Raw genomic sequence first — 25,788 nt, 5'->3', positions numbered from 1 at the left:
GCAGCGCAAACACTCATAATTAATTATCCATCTTAACGAGTAAAAAAGAAATCTCGATTAAGGATAAGTAAATTTTTTAAGTAATTTAGTCTCAATTGTAGGGGAAATGGAGGTTAACCTGATCAAGATCCCATGGTTTCGTTGTCTCGGGTATACCTTAGGCTTTAGTCTACCAACATGGCAACATTAACAATCATTGACCGTAGTGTTCAGGAAATTTGATTGGCAGCCATGGATTGCATCCTCTTGAGGATCCCGAGTAGACTGAGTTTGAATTGAAATGAAATGAGTCTTACGACTTCTTATTAGATTTTGGGGTTGTAATTTTTAAAAAAGTTGGTTTGGGGTTTAGATATATTAGAACACCCAGAAGTTAATTTGGTTTGGGATTTATAACTTCATTTAGAAGTTACCTAGAAGTTTGAATTGAAATGAGTCTTACGACTTCTTATGGAAGTAGCTCGGGTGTTTGAATTTGGGTTGGAACTTATGGCTTTCATTGAAAGTAGCCCGTAAAGCGGATCTTACAGCTTCTATTAGAAGTAGCCTATTGATGGACCTTACAACCTAGCTCTACAATAAGGCTGCCTATTAATTTTACTTGTTTGGGTTTTAGGGTCTTGCAATTTATTTAGCAATTTTCCTCACGTGCGGGTCTTACTACTTCACTTGGAAGTTACCCGTTGGCGGGTCTTACAACCTAGCCTTATAAGTTTAATTTGGAGTGGGACATACAGTTATACTTATGATTTGCCCAAAGATGGGTCTTGCAAGCTAACTCTATAGCAAGGCTGCCCGTGGATTTAATTATTTAGGTAGGTCTTATTCTTCCATTTGGAAGTTGCCTAAAAGCGGGTCTTATAACCTAATCATTTAGATTAAAGTGGTAGTTAATTTTTGTTTGAGGGTTTGATATTTCATTTAGAAAATTTTCAAAATAATAGGTCTTACTACTCCTATTATAAGTTGCTTAGTTATTTGGGTAAGATAGGTCTTACTATTTTCCTATAAAAGTAGCCCTATTGATAGGTCTTACAATTTAGCCCTATAGCCTAAACTGCCCCTTCATTTTTGTTTGAATTTGAGATAGGTCTTATGACTTCTCTTAGGAAGTTGCCTGAAAGTGGATCTTACAACTTAATTATTCATGCTTTGTTGAGGGATCTGTGAGTGTTTGGAGAGTTTAGAGAGAGGTGTTGGTATGAATTGTGTATCTTAATTAGTGGAAATACACATTTTAATATCAATTTGAGAGCTTTATAGAGGGTAATTATATTAAATATAAATTTATTAAATTAGTTTATTAATATTTAAAATCAATTTTAACATTTTAATTGAATTAATTAATTAATATTCAAATTGAATTGCCCTCTAGTTTTGTGAGACAATTTTGGCAGCCTCCCGGCGTCCCCTCCCCTAGGGGAGGTCGAGATGGCATTTGCCATTAATTCTTCCTTCCCGAATCAACGATCAACCATGCAGGGTCTTCAAATTTTAAAATTCAACTCATCGGGATCAAAGATTCAACTTTGCGAGGTCTTCAAAAATTGAAATAATTCGCCCAAACTAAAAATCACAGCGTGTGTTTTTAAATCGGTGAATATCTGCTGCTTTGTAATTGCCAAAAGAAATTGATTTAATTGCATTAAAATTCACTTAATTGCTTAAATTAATACTATTAACTGGAGTAGTTCTCTGTATGCATGCGGTACTGACGGATAGTTCCATTTTATTTCCTCTAAATGAGAACAAGCCATTATCTTGTATTACATGATAGGCCTCCTAATTGCACTAGCACGCGAATAGGTCAGACAGAGGGAGTTCGGATGGAAGATAGCTTACGAGCTTGAAGTCGGATGCGGAGAACAAGCCAGCAATTAGATGTGAAGCAAGGGCAGAAGCGTCTGTGCAAGCCTAGAGGTGAGCCGATAGACGAAGGCTGGGGCGTGTTTGGACGAACGAAGGCAAGCCGATGGGTAGTGCGTGTGGTAGGGGATTCAGACAGTCTGTGGGTTCGACTCGTTCAAATGAACAAAGCAACACAAGAGTTGGGGTTCCGGCATGCTGTGTAAGGTGCGGATGAACATGATCTCGGCTACCGTCCAATAACAATCGCCACAGGTGTTAGGTTCACGTGGGTTCGCTCGCACGAAAGATAAAGATAGGTGGGGTTTCAGCCTAGCATGGGGTGTCTGACTAAGCAGACAATCAAACGTTTGGGTCCGGCTCTGTGAGAACACGAGTGGAGGTGACACAGTTGGATTGTGCGGGAGATAAAGCCTCAAGTCATGATCGGAGGTCGTGAGTGAGCGACTAGGGGGCTTCAGCAGTAAGTTTTTGTGTTTTCAGATTATTTTCTTCCTTTTGTCGTTTTGGATTGTTAAAGCCGGTTATTATGTCGAAGAGATGCATCAATTGACAATCCATTGTTGACAGTGGGACCAGTTTGAGGATATTCTATGAAGAGATGTATATCTTCAATTCAAAACTTTTTTTTTAATTTTCGCCGTCTCTTTTTTTTTTTGTCAACAAATTTCCTCCCAACGAAATTCTTGGGTGATTTTCACGCAAGGATTCGTTGCAAGCATTGAGTATATGGTTTTGATTGTTCTTCTTTTGTCTTTTCATACCAAGATGTTTGATTGGAGTACTCCCTCCATCATTATCTTGTATTGAGCCTTCAAAAGAAGATATTTGGAAAGAGATCGATGCATGCTATCTTTCGTAGTCAGCTTTGATTTCAAATTGACTATATTGGCATAGAGAGGTGTTGATTGATAGAAATGTATGACAGCCTATTCACTTGATTACCTCGTATTTTTTTAGTTGATTCGGATCTTCCAATTGGCAATGATCCTTTAGAATGGGTCTTTACTCTCAGATTGAGGCACAATAACGCTTCTCTAGATTGCATTGTCGAGGAGCTGAGTTACGGCAATCAGGACGTTTTATAGCCTGCAGTTGACTTAAAGTGTACGAAGTGTTATACTAGTACTCTGCCTACGCCGACCACTTAGCCCACAACCGAGGTGTTTCTGAAATAAAGCATCGCAAATATGTTTCCAAGCTCCTAGTACAGTCCCTTACAACATGAACAACTCCCTCCAAAAATGACTGAGGAATACCTTGTTTCGATCAGATACTATTGTTTCTGGTATCCCGTGTAATATGACCACCTCTTTAATGAAAGGTAATGGAATTATTACTGCCATGTAAGGATGTCATAAAAGAATGAAATGAGTATGTTAATTTAGTCGTCTCACCATCACTAGAATTACTGTAAACCCCTCCGATCATGGTAGCCCGTCTATGAAATCTACATAAACCTCTTCCCACACTCTGCCTGGAAGTGCTAAAGGTTATAATAGCCCCCCTGGAGCCATAGACATATAATTATTCCTCTAGCAAACCTCACATCTGGTCACTATCTCCTCTACATCCTTGTGCATTCCCTTCTAATATAGTTAAGCAGCCAATCTCATGTATGCCTTCTATACACCTGAGTGACCCCTAATAGTGCTACCATAAAACTCCAATGGAAAGTATGAAATATGAATTTAGGTTGGTGGCAGCACAAACCTCCCATAGTGTAGAAGTCTCTTCCCATCTAATGAATAGCCAGGATGACCATTCTCATTCTTGATGTGACCTAAGTTTCTAAAAATTTTATGGAGAATACTTAGGAAAGTAAATAGGGAATTCTTCCTTTCAATAACTCATAAACATCCACAAAATAGAACATAAAGAAGAATCAAGTCTTTTTAGAAAACTGCTGCGAAATTCGAAGGGAAAAATAAATAAAAGAAAGATAAAAAACTACCATCAGAACAATCAACAAGTGGTCACCTCACCTGCAAAGCTTTTAAAATATTGTATAGGTGCTCAAAGAAAAATCTAACCCGGAATCTACCACTAAATTGATCCGGAACAAATCCACCCTTCACCAATAAATACCAACCAAAAGGTGGCAGCAAACACCTTAAAGTTTACAAGAGAAGAAGGATACAATTTGATGATTATCGTGAAAATAGAAGAAGAGGAAGAAGACCAAGACGAAGTATAAGAAGAGAAGGGAATAGGAGATTAGCTCGCAAGCTAAAACTCGCAGGTTTATATGTAAACACTTCACCAAAAACTATCTCAAACAGCAGCAAACAATCCCCAAATATAGGAAAAATAAGAGCCCACCAGGCCCATAAATGTGCCACCCCCAAAGCAACCAATAAGAGCCATCAATACATATGAAATAGTAAAGGGAGGGGAACATACAACATGGGGAAACAATCAGCCAAGAAAATCTGCCTAGTAAACCTGCAGGAAACCAACAATCATCACAACTTTTGGAGCCAACATTACATAGGAAATAACAATATGAGGGGAACAGACAACATGGGGAAACAACAGCCAGTAAAATTTTCCTAGGAAACTAGCAGGAAACCGACATCCATCAACAATATTAGCTTTATGGGAAATGGACAACAGCTAAAACAACACACCAACACAGAAATCGAAGGGACAAAGTGAAAGAAAGGGAGAGATATTTCCAAGAGCAACAACATAATGATTGTCTACATCAATTCTTTAGCAGATCCTCTCTGATGTTCCTTAACTCCTTGTCTTGCGCACTTTCTTACTTAATAGCCCCTCAATCCAACATCATTGATATCGAAATGGCCATCTCCTAGATCTCCCCCCATGCATCTAAGCATGGCATTTGTTGCCTTATTTTTTAGCCTTGGCCTATACTGGATTTCAAAATCATATCCCAATAACTTGGACAGCCACCTCTGATTCTCTTCGGTCACCATCCTCGGCTCTAGAAAGTACTTCAAGCTCCTCTAGTTAGTCCTAACGTTGAAATTTCATCCCAGCAAGTACGACCACCACTTCTGAATAGCTAATACAATGGTCATATACTCCCTCTCATAGTCTGACTTCATCCTGGCTCTGTCTGTCAACACTTGGCTGAAGTAGGCTATGGGTCTGTGATTTTGCATGAGCACTGCCCCCAACCCATATTCTGAGGCATTTGTTTCTATCACAAACATTCTGTTGAAATCAGGTAGTGCAACATCGAAACTGTGGTCATGGCAGCCTTCAATCTCTCAAAGGCCTTATTAGCTGTCTCTCTCCATAAGAAGCTGTCTTTCTTCAAATGCTCTATCAGAGGCCGAGCAATGTTGTTATATCCTCTCATAAACCTCATGTAGTACCTTGTTAATCCTAGGAAACCCCCTTAGCTCCCTCAGGTTCCTAGGTAGAGGCCACTTCAATATTGCCTCAATCTTGGCCTTATCAGCGACCACTCTTTCTTGTGATACCACGTGCCTCAAGTAATCTACACTCTCCTGTGCAAAACAACTTTTCTTCAGATTGACTCCCAGTTGATGCTCCTGGAACACCTCCAAGGCTGCCCTAAGATGCTCCAAATGCTCCTCACTGGATTTTCTATGCACTAGGATGTCATCAAAGAAAACCAGAAAGAACTTCCTGAGGTAATGTCGGAACACCTTATTCATGAGGGGTTGAAAGGTTGTAGGCGCGTTGGTGAGACCAAATAGCATCACCAGGAATTGATAGTGTCCCTCATGTGTCCTGAAACCTGTCTTTGGGACATCTTCCTCTCTCATCCAGATATAATGTTATTCGAACTTCAGGTTCATCTTTGTGAATATTGTTGCTCCACAAAGCTCATATAGCATCTCATTTCATTGGGATAGGAAACTTGTCTGGTACAATCTCCTTATTCAGGACCTGGTAGTCCACACAAAAAACTCCCTCCCATCCTTCTTTTTAACTAGTAGAAATGGGCTAGAAAAAGGGCTCACGCTCCGCCTGATGATCCCCGCCTTCAATATCTCCCATATCAGCTTTTCAATTTCATCTTGGACTTGGGGTTATCGGTAAAGCCTGTCACTTATTAGTGATATCCCCTTCCTCAGTGTGATGGCATGCTCCTATCCTCTCTATGGCGGCAATCCCTGAGGTGATTGAAAAACCTCACAGAACTACTGTATTACTGACTATACTAAAATAGGGATGTCCCCTTCTTCCTCCCCTTTGATCTCCTCCAAGCTTTACAGTTCCACCAGAAATCCTCCTCTTGTATGGCTCTTACCATGATTTTAGTGACACCATGGCTTTGGATAGGCCTGTATCTCCCCTAATCACCATCCTCCTCCCTTCCACCATCGGCTCCATTGTTAGCATCCCCCAATTCACTTTGGTGTCCTTGAAGGGCTGCAGCCATCTCATCCTCATGATGACATCAGCGTCTCTTTGGAAAGATATTGTTTGGGTTATGGGAGCTAAGGTTGCAGGGGTACTCCGATAGGCCCCTCCCATTGTGTTACTTCTGATGGCTTTCTCTCTCTTATAGGCTCTATGCCAGCTCCATCGTCTCTCTCAGCCCCTTGGCCTCAGTACCCTGAGTTCATAAAACAATTTATAGAAATATGCATAACTAATTAAAAAAATTATCCAACAAATAAAAAAATCCACTAAATCTTGACCTTTCATTTCAGATAACTGCAAGATGCAAAACAATGCATGTATACCTAATAAAAGATGTTCCGTTGTATGCAAAATCCTTTCTATCACCTATTCACTTGACAAGGGACTTTCCTGTAAAATATTTTATCAATTAATGAGTGAGTTTTAATTTTCTTTGTACACTGTGATTGACTCTTGTATGAGTTTGATGATCATGTTGTGTCAATTGTTATACTTGCAAAAAAATACAATAATGTAAATGGTCTATAATATTGTTTGTCAAATGAATTTATTCTTTCACGCCATTGGTTAAGAAATGTCCCTTTAAAAGAAGAATTATAAGAAACAAACCGCCAACTCTAAAAATTATTATACAACTGTTTAGCTACAAATATCATACAACTACTCTCTTAATTGAGTTGCAATCCTCATGATTTAGTAGAATTATCAAAATGGTATCTTAGTTATATCCATTTTGGTCTCAGAATTTTCAATTTAGCTGCTCTGCTACCAAATCTGAATCAATTTAGTCATATGATCAAATTTGCCATTTATTTGGAGTGCAGTTGTTGGAGGAAAATTTTTTATGAGGTATTTTAGACTTCTTAGGATCATTATCAGTACTTAACACTTGCTTAAACTAATAAGGTTGACTCTAAAATTCCAAAATAACCTTCGCTAATTATTGTCCAAGTGAAAGGAAAATTTGATGATAAGATTAAATTGGTTCAGATTTGACGAGTTGAGGAGCTATATTGAACATTGAAAAAGTCTGAATCTAAAATTTATACAGCTGTAGGATCATTTTGACCTTTTACAAGTTTAGTTGATAACTTTTCTCTTCATCATAAACAATTTTTACCAATAAATTATAAGTGATGAAGTGGAAGTGGCGAGACCTGGTTTTGGAGATTGGTTATGTAGTTAAAAACAAGAGAGGGCATTGGATCGTTTGGTGTCTGGAATGATGGTTATTAGAAAAGCAAACTTGGTGCAGTAGAAGTGGTGGAGATGCATCAAATTCTCTTTGAGAACTATCATGAATTGGTCTTCCTTTGGGAGTTGAATGTTTTGTACCATTGCTAATTAAAATTTACCAATAATAGACTCTAAAGAAATGTAAGACGGAATCTTGGGAGTTAAGAGTCAATGTCAAGATAATATATGGGTGATGATTAGTGTTCACGAGTATGATGATGAAGTTTTTAAGGTTTTATTTTAATTCTGTCAAGCTTCGTGCTATACTCATCACTACTGCAACACTGGTACAAGATCAAACCAATTCATTAAGATGTTTTTTGACTAATAAATATTAGTTTTGTTAGATTTTATTCGTATTGTTCGTTTGTCTTCTAGGTTCAAATATAAAATTAAGCCCACAATCAAGATTTGTTGTGATTAATTTTCAAGTTTTATGTAAATGGTGTTATTTGCGTCATGGATATTTGAAAGGGTGTAGGTTTAGAGTTGGCGTTACCAGTTGAAACCTTAGGATGTATGCATTTTCTAGTTCCCTCGAGTGTATTTGAGGTTATCTTACCCTGAAGTTCATAAGTCTTCTTCCTGTAAGTGTTTCTTAGAGATGCCCTAACTGCATTTAAACGGGTCCCCTCATCATCCAGCATCTCTGAACTGACAAAAAACTAGCAAAATGAGTACCTTAACCTTTCTAATTAGTTTGTGCAAATGACTTTCACACTTCACCGAACAGAAGTATTTGAATTTGCAATTTTTTCATTGCAGAAAACACTGCATATTTGTTTCATTGATATTAGCAATTTTTTCCATATCAAGCTATCCTTTTGCAAGGTAGAGGAGGATTTTTGTAGGTTTAAAGGTTTTTTTAAATGACTTAAAGCATCCTATTAGCTTCACACTTTTGAGTTTTTTGAAAAACACGAAGGTATTTGCTGTCCTCACACTTTTTCTTAAACTTTTTCTGAAGACGGTTACATACTAAATTTCTATTCGATTAATCTATTCATCATCACAACACAACATAAGGATTAAAAGGTTTATATATAACTTTTGGCTCAATCAAACAAACCTCTGATAGGACCTAATCATATTGAACATGAAATGAAATGAAGTAAAATTAGACCTCATAATCAAACCTGGTCCTTATTCCAATGGGTTGCAGCACTAAATCGCTAAAATATTGATGAGCAGATCCAACATGTTGCAAACATTGGAATGGTATCACCTTCGAACACTGATAAAAATACAGAGAAAAAAATTGCTAGACAGTCTTGTGTTTAAGAATATCTGCTTTGAAATTTCCTAACTTGCTCACGGATGTAAATCATTTCATGCATTATAATTTTTAATTGGTTAATCATCATTTATTCAAATTTAATGACATTTGGATTTTAATTGTATGATGTATGTTCATGATGGAAGAGTATATCAGCCTCTTTGCAAAACTGGTGATTTATATTCTGCGTTCAACAATTTTTTAACAGTTCAGTATCAATTTTGTTAAGTCTGAAATTTTTCCAGTACAAATGAAATTATCGGGACAACCATTTATGTTCTAGCATCTTAACCATGTTATGTACTCATTTGTTGAATGCCTTATTTTCAGTGATAGAATGGGCTTTTCTAACATACTATTTTTTTGGCAGTGACACAAGGAAACTAATTGAAGAACTTGTGGCATTTGGAGGGTTTTCAGACGTTGGATTCTTGGAACGAACTTTATCCATGGAATTTGATCAATTGGAGCAATGGTAATTTAATATTCCTTTGATGTTCTAACGTGAAAAAAAAATTGCTTCAGTGTTTTCATGCATGTGAATCTGTTCTATATTGTTTGACTGAAATGATTGATGTGGTTCGGCAGGGACCTTCTGATGAAGAATAACTTTTTCCCTGAGTTCTTTTTTCACTTTTTCTAGCATAATCTTGAATTGAGAATCCCATTTAAGTTAGTTTTTCCTTCTTTCGTATTATGTCTACTTTACTTACAATTTTCTCCTGCTTCAATAAGAATATACCTTCTTTCCCGTTTATTGCTCATGTGCAAACATATTTCCAACTGCCATATAGATAAGTGATTTTGTTATTGTGTTTTTCCAGTACATATGGACAAGAACCAAAAGGAAAATTCTTTGGCAAAATTTTTCTAATCATTTTATTTCTTGCATTTCATGGAATATTCTGAATTTAAGGACAGGTTTCTAATCCTGATTATGAATATATATCACACTCCAGGGCATTTTTGAGAACGGCTACCATTGGATGCCAACTTTTTTTTAACTCTTGCAATTATATGCCAGTTGTGGGCTCCAAAAATTCGCACCCTGACCTCTCCGTCACCATTTCTTTTTTTGTCGACAAGGAGAGTTTTAACGAGTTTAGGTTCCGGGGTAAATTTTTAGAAGGCAAATTGGGTTTTAGATAAGACGCTACCCAGAGATTTCACCCTCATTTTGCGTGGACTTTATGGTTTCCTATTGGCGCAAGCCCCTATTGTTAATTACCCCTCCCGATAACAAGAGAGAACTTTCAATTAATACTAGTCGTTGAATAGATACGTAGTATCCAGTGTATAACAGCAACAAAATTAGATATTAAAAGTTAAAATTTATCACCGCACACTTAAAACGGATGGTGGTGGAATGATGATGAACCCAATCAAGATCCCATGGTTCCGTCGTTCCGGGCCATCATGATCCCTAGTCTACTTAGTCAAAGGAGATGGTCAACTCAACTTGATGGATCCTTGTTGGTAGCCATGAGTTATTTTGTACCAATGTATCTTATAGACTTGAGATGAATATTTGCATAAAGAGACATATTTAAGCCCACCTTAGCTAACAAAGGGCTTTGTGCCCTATCAATTATATTGTATTGATTTATTACGCAAGGATTTAGAGCCACTGAGGAACATACAAGCTCTGTCCGTGACCGTAATTTTGTTGTACCATTTGACAACAAAACCATCCGGTCAGAAGACCCCGGTCATAACCGTTTACCTGTGGTGCTATTTGGCGGCGAAATCACCTGTTAGAGGACACATGCCACGTCCTTACTGACAAGAGATAGTTTGAGAATGAATTGTAGTGATATTTTCGATCAGACATTCGCTTTTTGTGTGATAAAATGTATCATTAAGAGAGTATGTAAATATTATGAAAACTTTTATATAATTTTAATTAGATAATTAATAAGTCAATTTTGTATGGATCTAATTTATGAGGATATATATGTTGAAGGGAAGATTTTATTTTATTTTTGTACTATTTATTTAAAAAATTATTTAGAAAAATAATTATAATCAAATTAAATTCTAAGATTAATAGCAAATAATAGAAATAGTGCAATGCATGTTTGAGAAATTTCATTAAATGAATAATTTTAAAATAAGTTGATTAAAGATATTTTATTTTTCTACGATGGAAATGAGAGTATATTTAATTAATACGAGGAGAATAAATTTTATCAGTAATCTCATATAATTAAGAATATATGAGCAATATATAACTTAAATATTAACAAATAGATTTTTAATATAGGTGCAAAATTGATCAATGTGGGAAAGAGGAGAAATAGTAAAGTATTTCAATACCTAAGTTCAAGTTGAGTACTCATGTCTTTTACTTATAGTAATGATTTTATTCTCTCTTAAATTAAATTCATCGAAAGATAGTGATTTATGCTTATTAAGTTTATTGCAAGCTAGATTATGATTTGTCTTTCTTTTATCCAATGATTGATCATGTTGAATGATATGAAAATTAATATGTTATTATTTACACTTTTCATATAAAGTAAATGAATGATATATGAATGAAATAATTAAGATATATATGCTTATATGTGCATGTTGATTGATGGAGCACACCTCTTTATGGTACTGGCTGGGGACGCAATGTACTCATGCACGTAAATAAAAAAGGAGTACCTTCATTGGTACTATTTTTAAATAGTGGCTCCTATCACGATTGTATTATTTATGAGAAAAGATAAATATATAGATAAATATATGATATATGCATAACATGGAAAGTCTTGAAATGAAATGATTAAATAGATTTTTTTGTTTTGAAATAATCATGCATATTATTCATAATGCCTTGGGTTACTATAGTTTAGAAGCATTATTTACTCATTGAGTTCTTTTATGGCTCACTCCTACATTTATAATTAAACATGTATTATTCAAAGCTTAAAATGAGTAGAAGAGATGAAAATGTGTACCATAAGCGAAGTGCTATGTGTGAAATGTACTTTTATCTTTTATTTTAAATAATTTTGAGGATTTAATTACTCTTTCTATTTATAGGTGATAGCGTTAGCAAAGAAAAATTTAATCAACCGTCTGACTGTCTATTCTCGTCTCATTAATTCAAGCCTCCTAGTTGGGTTGTTACACGCGCAACATCCTAGGACGTCGCATGTGTATATATATCACGCTCGTCAGGTCCGATGCGGTGGTATGCTTTTGAGTGCATTTCGCATAATGTGTTCATATATCAAATATTCTATATGCATGTGACTTATTTGATGTGTATGATGTATCTGCATATTTGTATACACATAAGGGAATGCTAATATATCAAATAGTCTATATGCATGTGACTTATTTGATGTGTATGATGTACTGCATATTTGTATTCATATGCATTCATATGTGACGTGCAATGGGAATGCTAATATACCCCACTTATGGACTCTCAAATTGAACATTTGAGTCATTATTGCTAATGTTTAAGCTTAATAAATGGCTCAAGATATCGTCTTACCACCTACATCTTAGGAGTGTTGTTGAATGGATTGATGAAAATGTGGTTATATCATATTCCTCGAAGTCATACATAAGGTAAGTCAATGTGATGTGCAACTAAGGAGTTGAAGGAATCATTGAAAATGCTTCCTTTCCCTTCTACCTCAACTTCATCTTCGTCTCCACGATGAGAAGGGTGATAACTTGGAGGCACTAGTAGCTATGATCTTTGTACATAAGTGTAGACATCTTGTTGGTTTGAGATATAATTTTGTGTCTTCATAAATGTTGATTTAATGTACTGCAATGGATTTAATGTCTCTAGGAGTCGTGTTTTAAAAGGCATCTTTTGGGCTTTCCCCTGTTTGATGCTAGTTAAGATTACCCTTGGGCAACCAATTTTTTTCCTTTATTGGATTTAAGGTTTTTAAGAGTAGAGATAATACTATAAAAGGTTTTGCAAAGTATTTTCATCATCGGACTCATCAAGGAGGTAGAGATCATCTCTTTCATTAGTAGGCCCAAATGTCCTCTTGCCCTGTTCCTAAATGACAATATAAGAACTTGTTTTAGATGTATAGTAGATAATAAATAATTTAGGTGCATGGAGAATATTTTAGTGCTTAAGAGATTTATTCATAAAAATAACTCCTTAACCAGCCATGATTTTCATGGATTCATTGGTCACGATTATTATCTTGTTGATAGGATAAGGGATATATGAAATGAATTTGTTAGATTAATTGGTCATATGATAGGTAGCTTCTTAATTAATTATCCATAAGCTAAAAATGGTTGTCTCTGAGACATTAAAGGCATAAGAAGAGGAGGTAATATTTGATAATGCTAGAATACAAGAACTTGTTGTAGATGTTTTTTGGATGCTCCTAGCAAGTTTTTTTTGTTTTTGTTTTTGTACATTATAAATGGCTCAAGTTTCTTCACTTTAAAGAATATGTGGACTAGTTGTGACCATTATAAATACTTCTTTTCATTCAACTAGTATATTGAGTGGTTGTTTTGCAACTCTCATTGGATTATCTCTTAATTTCAAGAGAACCTGAAACCCAATGTATGCGACTATTGTTATTGTTGTTAATGCAGAGGGAAACTGTGGTTATGCTTATAGGAAATAATAGAAAAGGAAATAAATGTAGCAATATGGTGATGAGAGTGACAATAATAGTAAATATTTGTTGCAAGAAGGCAGTAATGGAGGTTGTGGGATTAGGCTGAGTGTATTTCATTTCGACATGGATAAAATTTATACAATTTAAGGAAGAATATATTAGGAACATTGTGGAATAAAAAAATAAAATTAATTGTAAAATAATTATAATAGTCCACGTAATGATGAGTAGATAGTAGGGATCCCACAGTGAATGAAGTGACAATGGGAGAAGGAAAGATGGTGGAAGTTTTGACTAGTATGGCTCCCAATCGGCAGAAATTATGCAGTCGTTTCACAATCATAAATATATGTACATGTGTATTCATTCATACATCCATATGCATTGTGATTACATCACTAGAAATTCAATTTTATCTAGGCTTTACTCAATTCACGTTGGGATTAGTTTGTTAATAAGCTCGATTAGAGTTTGATCGAAACAAAAAAATTGATCTCTTTTTTAGCTTAACATCACATCCCTAACCACAACAGCCCAAAAGGATCTTAAGATTATTATCATGGTTTTTTATTATTTTTTTGTAAGAATATTGTATGCTAACTGAATTATTAAAAATATATGTTAAACTTACCAAGCTAAATTGTGATCTCCTTAATTGTTGATTTATAAAGGAGTGATTTAAAGTTTGCACTTCATCATATTCATTAATTTTTGTTGGAGTTAACACATTTCATTGGGGTCATTGTTTAAAATTGCGCAATATGAGGCTCGCCTCAGCGCAATTCCAGTGAAAAATGCCTCAAAGCTTACGCGTCGAGTTTTTTTTATGAGGCTTACACCTCAACCTGGTTGAGGTCCGCCGTGAGGCGCCTTACCTTACTGAATCTCACCCGATTTATATATATATATATATATTTATTAAAACCTACCTATATCCTAAACTTAAGCCTCGAAAAAATCCTGCCTTCATTCACCCCCAAGCCGCAACAACTTCCTCTCAACCGCCTCGACCTCCAGCCCACCGCCTTTGCCGTAGCCATCACCTTGAATCACTTGAAGTTGCACACCACCACCACCACCACCTCTAAAATTTTGTATTATTATTCTCATCTTTATATTGATGACAAATATTTATAAAAGTTAAAGATGATTGAAATAAATGAAGAGAAATTGATTGAGAGGCATTGAACTCCACAGGATGAGGTAGGGTAGAGACCAATTTGTTATGACGACGACTCAAATAAAGACCCCCTCAGTAATGAAAATGCAGATGACTTTTGAGTTGTTGCCAATTATGTCAGACTTTTTTAAGAAGTAATTGTTGATGAGTAAGGAACTGAGAAATAAGGAATTTGGAGTTGAACTTGATGTTGTAAAATACTTTTACGTAATTCCTATATTTCATGTTGTTTTGCTCTTGTAATACTTAGATTTCAATTCTATTTCACGCAATATATTACTTACCAGTTTACATCTTGTGCAATTTTTTATTTCATATCTATGCTAATTTTTTATTTCATAGTTCAATAGAAATTTAATATGACATTATTTAACATTTTATTTGGGTATTTTATAAAAAATCACTTTGAAACTTTATTTTCATTCTACACAATTTTTAAATTTTGACGCTTATGCCTCAAAACTTCTTGAGGCTTACGCCTCGCCTCGTTAAAGAAAAATGCTTCAGTGCCCAATTGCACAATTTTAAACCTTGATTTGGGTTTCCTTGAACTGGATAGCACCATGCCCTGGAAGTGCGTTGCATATCGTTTTAGGACACAACGCAGTTCCATTGTGTTTCAAGGAAAAGTTTGTAATATTCCATTGGGGTTGCCTAAAATTGGAAAGCACCGTGCCATGGCAGTGTGCTGCTGTGGGCTCCAAAAATTAGGCCCCGGTCTCCGCTCGTTGTTCTTTTTATTCGGCGAGGGAGTTTAACGGAATAAGTTCCGGGGTAAATTTTGGAAGGCAGATGGGTTTGTAGATAAGACACTACCCAGAGATTTCGCCCTCATTTTGCGAGGACTTTATGATCTGAGTTATGGTTTCCTATAGGCGCAAGCCCCTATAGTTAATTACACCTCTCGATCACGAGAGAGAACTTTCGATTAAGGCTAGTCGTCAATCAGATACGTATAGAGATACGTGTTATCTGGCATATAGTAGCAGCAATGGTTTGGATTTAAGAATTTGGAAATTTGATATTTAAAATAGAAATTTCACCATCGTGCACTTAAAGCGGATGGTGGGGGAATGGATGATGGACCCGATCAAGATTCTATGGTTCCGTCGTCCCGGGCCATCGTGGTCCCTAGTCTACTTAGTCAGAGGAGGTAGTCGACCCCACCTGACAGAAGGATCCTTGTCGGCAGCCATGGGTTGCTTCGTCCAAGGGGACCTTGTAGACCGGGGTTGAATGTTTGCCTAATGGGACAAATTTGAATCCACCTTAGCTAACAAAGGGCTTTGTGCCCTATCGATCATATCCTATTGATTCATATCTCAAGGATTTAACGCCATTAAGGAGCGTATTGGCTCTGGCCATAACCGGTATTTTGTGGTGCCATTTGGCGGCAAAACCACTCGGTTCAGAGGGCCCCGGGTCATAACCGTTTATCCTGCGGTGCCATTTGGCGGCAAAACCGCCGGTTAGAGGACACGTACCACGTCCTTACTGGCAGAAGACTTTTTGAGAATGGATCTTAGTGATATTTTCGACTAAGCATTTGGCTCTTTTGTGAGCTGAAGTAAATTTTAATTTGTCCACCCTGGCAAACTATTGCGGAGTGTGGATGGATTTTGCTTTAAGCGTTAATATGAATAGTTTCAATTTTAAATATTTTGGATTTTTGGGATTTTTGTGGAGTTTTTTGGATTTTTGTGGGTATTTTGGATGGAGCTTTGGACTATTTGAAATGTACTTTGGATATTTGGGAGATATTTGAAAATATTTGAGGACCCCTCCGGTTGAGATTTGCATTCAACACGGCCATCATCGGGGTGTTTGGGGTCATTTCTCTTTATGGATTGAACCTTGTCTACTCTGTCGGGTTGCCGACAGAGGATCGGGTGTCATAGGCTTTATGCCCTTGATAGTGAATTTTTATTGTTATAGGCATTGTAGGCCTAACATGAATGTATTAAGACAAATATAACGGTCGCCACAACCGTATATTTGTTTGTTGGTTCGAACCCTGTCGACTTCTATTGAACCGTATAGAAGGATCGGTTTCGAACTTGAATTCACTTGTCAACCCGCGCAGCATCCCTAGACGTCACGTGTGTACCAATAATACGCTCGTCGGGGCCCTTGCAGGTTTGGGGGCATTTTATAATTAAACCCTGTCGATTCCTTTTTACCTGCTAAGGAAGATCGGGTTTAAAATTTGATAACCCGCGCAGCATCCCTAGACGTCACGTGTGTACCAATAACACGCTCGCCGGGGCCCTTAATAATGTTTTTATCCCTTTTAGTGTACCTATGTGTATACAAACTATGGTGCACTTGTGGGGGTACTTTGAAAGTATTTGTGGACGCCTACTGTCTGCTTATACGGAGGTTGCAGATCCGGTGGCGTAGCATTGTAGTCTTGTGGACGCCTTCTGTCTGCTAGTATGAGTGATGCAGATTCGGTGACGTAGCATTGTAGTATTGTGGACGCCTTCTGTCTGCTCGTACGAATGTTGCAGATCTGGTGGCGTGAAGTAGCAGCTTCTGAATAAAGTTATTCACTGCTTCATACAGGCAGATTGTCGTGCACTACTCGTTGTCTTCTGCAGGTGGATCGTAGTATACCAACTAATCTCCTGCCTTAGGTCATAGGAGCTTGCATTTGTTGTATTCTCCATGCATTTTGTTGTGGTCTTTAACTCATATAATACATTCGCCACTGCTACAAGTAGACAGGTAGATGCATTCTTTCACAAACTGAAATTGACTTCAGGATACTGCATTTACTGAAGTCTTTCTACATCTACCTATCAGTGGCATGTGACACATACATCTGTGTTTGTAGAAAGATCGTATGTGTTACAGATCTTTATTTTTACTTGTAAGTAATATGTAACATGCATTGTATGCTCTTTGTTGTCCTCTGCATGATACTTGCATTCATCTTATGTTGTAATTTGCATATTTGCTCACGGCTTCATCATTTGTAAAGGAGTTAGTGCACCCATCTGCGCACTAATGTTGACTTTCATGTGGATTATGTTCATTGTATATTCTCTCTATGTACTTGGGCTGACAGATAGTTGTGTTTATTTGCAAACTGTATGATGTCGAGTGTAAGGCATCATCATATTCATAGCATGCCTTTCATGTTCAACACACATTAATCTTCAACACTTGTAGGAATTGGTAGCCTTTATTTGATAATTGATCGAATCCACTTGTAAGGATGTTGTAGCGTGCTATTGATTGTTCATCATGTTACTTGCCATCAAACCACACTTGCGGATTCTCTTTTTGTCATGAGTCTTGTGTCCAATAGTTTGCATGTAATTAGAAGCTCATTGTTCTGTTAATCACATATGCATCATATGCATGATGCTATGTTCGATAAGATCCATGCAAGTTCAAGCTCATTGTCATGTGATTCTAATTCAAGCAAGTTAGGTTCATACTCAACTTCAAGACTTCATATCTTTTGCATTTTCTCACTTAGGCCCCTTGCCATTTGATTGCAATTTCCATTCTTAAATGGAATTCAGTTTAGCCTTGTTCTTTATATCCAACCTTGTTTGATTTTGATGTCATCAATTAATAATCATTTGAGTTCAATTCATGATCATTTGTTCAAGTTCAAGGCTTGTAAAGTTCAAGCATGAGACCAATTTGAGCTCATGTTCACAACACTTAGTTCATTTGATTTAAGTCTTTTGTTGCTCCTTATCAAGCTTGAGTTAATATTCAATTTGTTCCATTTGAGTTTAAACCCAGCTCAAATTTGAGTCCAAGATGAGTTCTTCGTGGTCAAGTTGCAAGTCTTCTATGTCATATGAGAATGACGTAGATTATACATGATAGAGTTGCGTAATAACATTTGATTTCTTAATAAAATGATGATTCATTAACGTTCATTGAAAACTTTGTATCTTTAAGTGTAAACATGTCATAACATTTTCCACTTGATCTTTATTTGTATGATTAAAGTTCTCATCTTGTTAAAATGCAATATTAATTTTCATTTTGTCTTTCATTCGTTCAATGTCAAGTTCAAATGGTTCAAATCTTGTTCAAGTCCCCTGTTGTCCAACTCAAGTATGAGTTCAGTTCAAGTTCATGTCTACTGCAGTCTCAAATCAAGTCCTCTTGCACTTTGTTCAAATGTTCAATTCTTTGTTCATCTCATTTGATTTACAAGTTTAGTTATAGTTTGAATTAAGTTAAAGTCTTTTTATTTGCTCAAATTCAAATATGAGATCAAGTTCAAATTGTCCAAGTCTTGTCCACGATTCAGTGAAAATTTCGGCAGCCTCCCGGCGTCTCCCCCGTTTAGGGGAAAACTACGGGAAACTGGGTCATCCCACCACGCTACTCGAGCGTGTATGGTAGGTGTCGGGAGGACACCGGGCCGTACATTTTTTCATCCCACCACGCTACTCGAGCGTGTATGAGGTCTTCAACAGTATCCGTAGGCGAGCACAGGTAGATCTCCCCACCACGCTACAAGAGCGTGTATAGGGCTTTCCCATTTCGTCGTATGCGTCGCACCCAAACTCCCCACATCACATCTCTTTATTAGATACTTATGTACATATAACAGTTACAACATTTAACAACATTAAAATAAAAAAGATAACCAAACTAATTAGCAACCAATACTATTAAAAAAAAGAAAACTTAGATTTGATTTTCTGTAAAAAAAAAGTTGGCTAACGGGCTGAGGGTTATTTTGATAACTTGCTGAAATGATTTCAACAAGATACACTAGGAAATAGAGATGTTGTGGGGTTCTGTTATAAGGACTGTTGTTTGGGCTGAAAAAATCAGCAACTAGGTTCTGTTTTGGGCTGAGAAAACCAGAAAATGAGATCTGTTTTGGACTGTTTTGAGTGTTAACAGAGAATTATGGGCTTTAAGCTGTAATGAAGTGTGGAGGTGTAAGGAATGGGCTGCAGGTTTGCACTGGATTTGGGTTTATGTGGGCTGATTTTGGTAGATTGTGGGCTTTAAGAAGTGGAGTTTGGGTTGTTGGTAGATACATAGGTCTGTAACGAAGTAAGTTTGTTGTTTTGAATTCTCACAAAAGGTGATATGAGACTCAACGGGCTGCAGCTTGTAATGGGCTATTTATGAGGAGATATGGAGGGATTTGGACAAGATAAGGGGCTGTTTTGTGGGCTGTTTCATGTGGGCTTGCACAACAACAAGAAAACAATCATAATAAAAAAATATATATATAACACTTATACATTTTGCACAGGAATTAATAAGACATAATTACAACATCAAAATCAGTAGAGAGAACAAACAAAAGCTCTCCGTTTCTTTTTAAATTTCACGTGGATAGAGCCAACGGGAACTTTTTTTACCTTTTCTTTTTGAATAAGGACAAGTGCAGGAATCTCAAAGAAAGAAAAAGGCTGTCTTGGATACAGGTATAGGTTCAAGTGACAAATGAAGTTGTCTTCTCTCTATTGGATGCAAGCAAACTGACGAATATAAAGAACCTGGTTGTTGCCTTCAAATACGAAAAAAAAAAAAAAAAACTCTAATGGGAACGGTGTGGACGTGGGAAATCTGGTTGTAAGCGGTCGTAGGTAGAGGACGTCAGTTGTGAGGGAAGTGGAAGGCCGGCTGAAGCAAACTGTAGTCGGATAGTGAAGCTTGCAGTTTGGGATTGGGTGGAGCTCTCGGACACGCGAATAATTCAGCTCCTTGTGTAGAAATGGCTTAGAGGTTTATGAGGTTGGAGAGGTTTGTAAGGAGGCCAGCTGTGACAAGATGGATTGACGGATGAAGCGACCGGAGTTTGACGAGACTAGGTAATGTATTAATCGGCATTTAATCTGAATTTGACTTCTTTCTAATTTGGCATCTGAATTCTTGTTGAGATTTTATAATTGTAAACACTATATTGGTGATACATCATCAGGTGCATTAATTTAGAATGACGAGGCAGCTTTAATCAAGTCAAAAGCCGCCTCGATTTGCGTTTTGCTTTCTCGTTTTGCGCGTCGGCTACCTCGTTTTACGTGTCGATTTCGCCGAACGTCAAAACTAGACAAATTGATAGTGCATTTAGGGTATTGCTGATGTTCCGGTCGCAAAAATGCAGTCTGTTTCATGATTGGACATCGTTTGAGCATCCTGAGGGTAATTTTTATACGGGGCCTCCTCGATTTGCGTGCACCAGCTCAATTGAATAAATTGGTAGTGCATTTAGGGTATTATCGATGTTCCAGACACAATGATGCAGTCCGTGTCCGTTTGAGCACGCCGAGGGTAATTTTACATGGGGACCGCCTCGATTTGCGTGCACCACCTTAATTGAATGAATTGATAGTGTATTTAGGGTATTGCCGATGTTCTGGACACAACGATGCAGTCCGTTTTACGATCGGGCATTGTTTGAGTAGCCTCGCACTTTAATTTTGGGTGTCGATTATCCCTTTTGACTGATCTCGCCCGATTTGATAGCGAGGGGGCTCGACCTAGCAGAATTTGATGTTATGATCGCAACGGCACCCTCCGTTTGACAATCAGAGGTCGTTTGATCCTTCAAGTGACATGTGGCGCCAAGGTGCGTAATTCTTTATTCACTAATTGGGGTTCTTTCTTACGTGGTTTGAGGTATAGGGGTCAACAGCTGCATATCCTTTTAGGACACACTGCATAGTTCCATTGTGTTCAAGGAAATGTTTATAATACTTTCCACTGGGTTCTCCCTAAAATGCATGGCATCAGGCCTTGGCAGTGCACTGCATATCTTTTCAGAATTCACATCGTAGTGCCATTGTGTCGGAAGGGAAGGCCTTTGTGAGGCTCTTCTGTTAAGGCCTTTTATGATTGCTTGCTTTTATTTAGACTTTTTTTGAATGATTGAGTCCAATTCATTTTTCATACTTTGCCAAATTCGAAAACTCTTAGAGACAGTATACTAAACGAGCATATACGTGAAAAGGTTGGAGTAGCTCAAGTGGAAGATAAGATTAGAGAGAGTCGCCTTAGATGGTTTGGTCACATGAAATGGCGGCCTTCCGATGACCCGATTAGGAGAGAAGATGTATTAGATTTGGCTTATGTTAAAAAAGGTAGAGGTAGACCTAAAAAGACTTGGTTAGAAAATATTAGAAATGACATTTCTTTATTATATTTAAATGAGAATTTGACTCTTAACAGGGCTAAATGGAGAAAAATAATTCATGTAGCCGACCACACGTAGTGGGATAAAAGCTTCATGTTGTGGTTGTGGTTGTTGTTGTTGTTTGTTGTCGAATTCGAAAACTTTAAAATTTTTTAACTTTTGTTATAAATTCTTTTTAGTAAACAAACATTTATGTTTGCTATGGATTGGATATTCATGACAAGTTTGATTCTCAAGTAAATGAAAATTTATGTACTCATTCCTCCAAGTTTTTTCTAGTTAATCCAAGAGTTCATGCCTGTCTAACTTTTGATTATGAACTTTGTATCTTCTGCTATTCAGCTTTAAGGAGGCCTTCTTGATGCCATTTGCTACGGTGTCTAAGAAGATATATTGTGAAGACTTTCTGCCTCTATTTCCTTCCCCTGCATCTACAATTTCAACACTGAACGTGCCTACGTCAATTTCTTACTATAAGGTGATTCTTTCTTGGTGTTCTAGGCTCTTCTTAGAAGAACAAATGAACCCAGTAGCTTCCTCTGAACGCTCGATGAAATTGATTGTATAGAGAAAACTTGAGTATCAATGTTATTATAGGCAAGAGCATTGGTTAGCTTTTGTGGATTCTATTAGCTCTGCAAAAACATCAAGTTGTGGAGCAAAACTTTTACGGCTGAAACTACTAACAAGCTTCATTTCATTGTGTTCTTGAAAGAAAGGGTCTAGGCAAATGTGGAAAACAATGTAAATATTTCCATATTGTCATTTCCTTCCTAAATAAAAAATTACTTCAGTAACTGGGAGGTGTGCTTGTGCTTCTAATTTGATAATTTACTTCAGGCCTTAATATTCATTAACTTGGAACAATGTTATTTCAGTCCATTATGATTTGGTGGTTAGGGGGTACAGTAGCAAATCTACCACTTGCCGGATCAATACTCATGCACACTAGCAACTAGCATGTGCTTCAAGCTATTCCTTGCTGTTATGTAATTATGAATCAAACGAAATATTGAGAATCATTTTCGTCACCTTCAAGGGGTAGGTTGGCGTGTTTGTCTCCCTCCCATGGTTGGTGCCAATATCTCCTTGTCTTCTCCACATTGATCTACTTCCTCTTTTTTGTTGGTTTTTTCATTATCCCTCTTTTCATATTGACCTTCCTCTTATATATATTGTATTTTGCTACATACTTTGCATTAAGTGGTAATAGAGTTGGTAGTCAAACACCCAAAGATTTTCCATTATTCATTCTTTTGTTATTGAGTTTTGCATAAAGTGTTAAATTTATTCTTTGTAAATCTTCTTGGACTATTTCATTATTTTGCCCCTTTTTCATTCAACATTATAATATCTTTACTTTTTGGTGCACTTTCTATGAGTCCAGACCCTTATTTTTCTTGACCCATCAAAATGTGTTACTCCCATTTGCTCTCTAATATAATTATTTCTCAAACTATCATCATTAGTTTGTCATGCATCAGTTTTAACATTCTCATTTTTGCTAGAGTCAATTTGAGTATATATGATTTCCTATTAGCGGTGTAAACGAGTCGAGTCGCCAACAAAATTGTGAGCTCGAGTTGAGCTCAAAAGGCGTTTTCGAGCTCGGTTCGCCAGGATAGAGACGGGCTCATGAGCCAGCTCGCGAGTGCAAGAACAATGTGAGAAAAAGAAAAGGCACCTAGAAGAGGAACTGCAGCTTTTTTTACCTTGGAACGGGAGAAGAAAAGGTGTGAAAGAAGAACCACACGCTTGAACGACAGCTTTTTTTACCTTGGGGCATGGAATGTGGCCTTTGCTTTTTAATTATTTATATATATATGTATATATATATATATATACACACACACACACACACACACAAAAGTTTCTGAGTTACAGAAGTTTTTTTCTTGGAATGTGGCATTTGATTTATATGTATAAAGAAGCTGAAAAGTTAATGTAGATTTAATAATAATAAATTATAGCTTTAGTATTTTTTTTGGAAAAATAATAGCTTTGGGAGAAAATAACAGTATCATGTAGTTTTTTTTTCTGATTGAAACTCCTCCAATGTTTTCAAATCGAGTAAACATATTTATTATTTTTTTCAAAAAATTCTGACTGCTAATATGAGCCGGCTCACGAGTCGAGCTTAATCAAGATTGAACTCGAGCTCATTTAATAGTCGAGTTTAAATTTAAGCTCGAGCTTGCAGCTCGATAAGCTCATCTCACGAGCTTGTTATTGAGTCGAGTTCAAGTTGGTTCACGAGCCAGCTTGGCTCACTTACACCCCTATTTCCTACAACATAACTAATTTCAATTTTTTAAATTTAATTATAGGTCGGGTTTCTTGGTATCTCTTATCACACGGTACTTATGAAGCTTTTTTTCATTCTATTCTTCCAGTCTTAACCTTAGAAATTATATCCTAATCAATATCCCCGTTCTTTTATATATCTATTATACTTAAATTCAATATATATATGTATTATTAGTCTTTGTATAATATTGATTGATAAGTATTAGTATTATATGTTCCAATATTGCATATTATAAAGTTATTTTTACAATAATCTTAAGCCTTTTCTAAATATTGTCTTTTTTTGTCACTTATTTCAACAAAACATCAAGTTACATCCCTTTACATCCTTTGTAAGTATACCCATAACTAATATAAAAAAAAAATTATATTGACATAATATTGATCCTTAATATAATTCTACTATCATTAGGAGCTCTTCAATTATTTTGATACTAGTTGATCTTCGATCATACAAATCTTAATAGCTTTAATGTACCTTTTGTTGTACTTTTTTCTGACAACTCTCTTACATAATGTATACCAAATCAATTATTGTGATATTTAAATCATATTCCTTCTTATGATTAATGAAAATAGTATAAATATCATTTATCTGCTCTTAATATTTTTTCATTAATTGTTTGAACTAAAACATTATTCCTATAGTGAATTTATCCTATATAAAATTAAATTGTTTTCTTTTATATGACCCATTTTTTTGTTAAACTTATATTACTTTGTCTCATAACTCCATATAATTAATCGTAAGTGTTATTCCTTTATTATTACAACATGAATGTTTCCTTTTTTTTTCTTCTTAAATACTTTTATTTTAATAAAGAGGAAATGATCAAAATGATCGTTTGACTCTTTATGAAAGATCAAAATAGTCTTCAACTATACTAAATGACAAATTTGGTCCCTCAACTCCTTAAAGCGGAACTCAAATAGTCTCACCATGGGACTTTTTTTATTATTATTATTATTTTCTTTTTTTTACTTAAGGGACTAAAATGGTCCTTTAGTATAGTTGGAGACCATTTTGGACCTTCATAAAAAGTCAAGGGACCATTTTAATCATTTTCCCCTTTTAATAAAACTTATACAATTATGTGGCATCCTCTTATTTTCAAATTTCTATTAAAAAGTTTAGAACATGAACTACTAGAATATCACACAATTCTTGACTCTAGACAATTATCACATCTGATGTTAAGGTTTAAATTTTATGCGTCTTCTTTAACCCAAAACCCACTTCAGTTTATTGGATCGCTTATAATATACTTCATTGTTTTTTCATAATGTTCTTCACAAAAGAAAATTCTTTTTATACATCAAATACCATATGTTGTATCTCTCTCCATTGATGTAATGGTACTTTGGAGTGGATCTTAAATGAGAAGTAGCAGCTGAGCGCAGAAAACTGATTACAATTTTGAGCCTATGACTCAGCAACCAACCAACTGCATTTCCAACATTATTGGGACGGTAGGATTTCATAGGGTACTCGTCAAATTATGTATAAAATATGGCTTTTACCTTATTAACATTAAACAGATTTGGATGGGTCATTGCAACATGCTAGGTCCATGTAATCCCTTGAATAAGTCCAAATATACCATTTATGAAGGTCTCAGGTGACTTGGCTGGTAGGTTGGTGTCACCGTTGGGTCAGTCAGTGTTCTAAATATGCCCACATGTATACGTGAATTTTTTCGTGTATGCTCGTGGGAATTATTGAAAACTGACATAGCATGCTTTTCATAGCTTATTTATGAACTACCAACCACCGTTTCTTGAAGATCATCTTGTGCTTATTTTATTATGGCATTTTTAG

General features: G+C 36.2%; 1 protein-coding gene across 4 annotated transcripts in view; it reads left to right on the top strand.

Moving 5' to 3' along the window:
* LOC110095392 (anaphase-promoting complex subunit 4) overlaps positions 1-25,788 on the top strand; it is a 92,496-nt gene that overhangs the window by 60,146 nt on the left and 6,562 nt on the right. For all 4 annotated transcript variants that reach the window (XM_020820921.2, XM_020820924.2, XM_020820919.2 and 1 more), the window contains exons 14-15: positions 9,117-9,221; positions 22,005-22,140. In XM_020820921.2, the coding sequence (XP_020676580.1) occupies positions 9,117-9,221; positions 22,005-22,140 (241 nt within the window). The remainder of the gene's footprint in view (positions 1-9,116; positions 9,222-22,004; positions 22,141-25,788) is intronic.

The sequence above is a fragment of the Dendrobium catenatum genome, unplaced genomic scaffold (genome assembly GCF_001605985.2).
Source record: "Dendrobium catenatum unplaced genomic scaffold, ASM160598v2 fragScaff_scaffold_1199, whole genome shotgun sequence".
NCBI classification, from domain to species: domain Eukaryota; kingdom Viridiplantae; phylum Streptophyta; class Magnoliopsida; order Asparagales; family Orchidaceae; genus Dendrobium; species Dendrobium catenatum.
The sequence above is the reverse complement of the archived record's forward strand: the minus strand, read 5'-3'. Positions and strand labels throughout refer to the sequence as shown.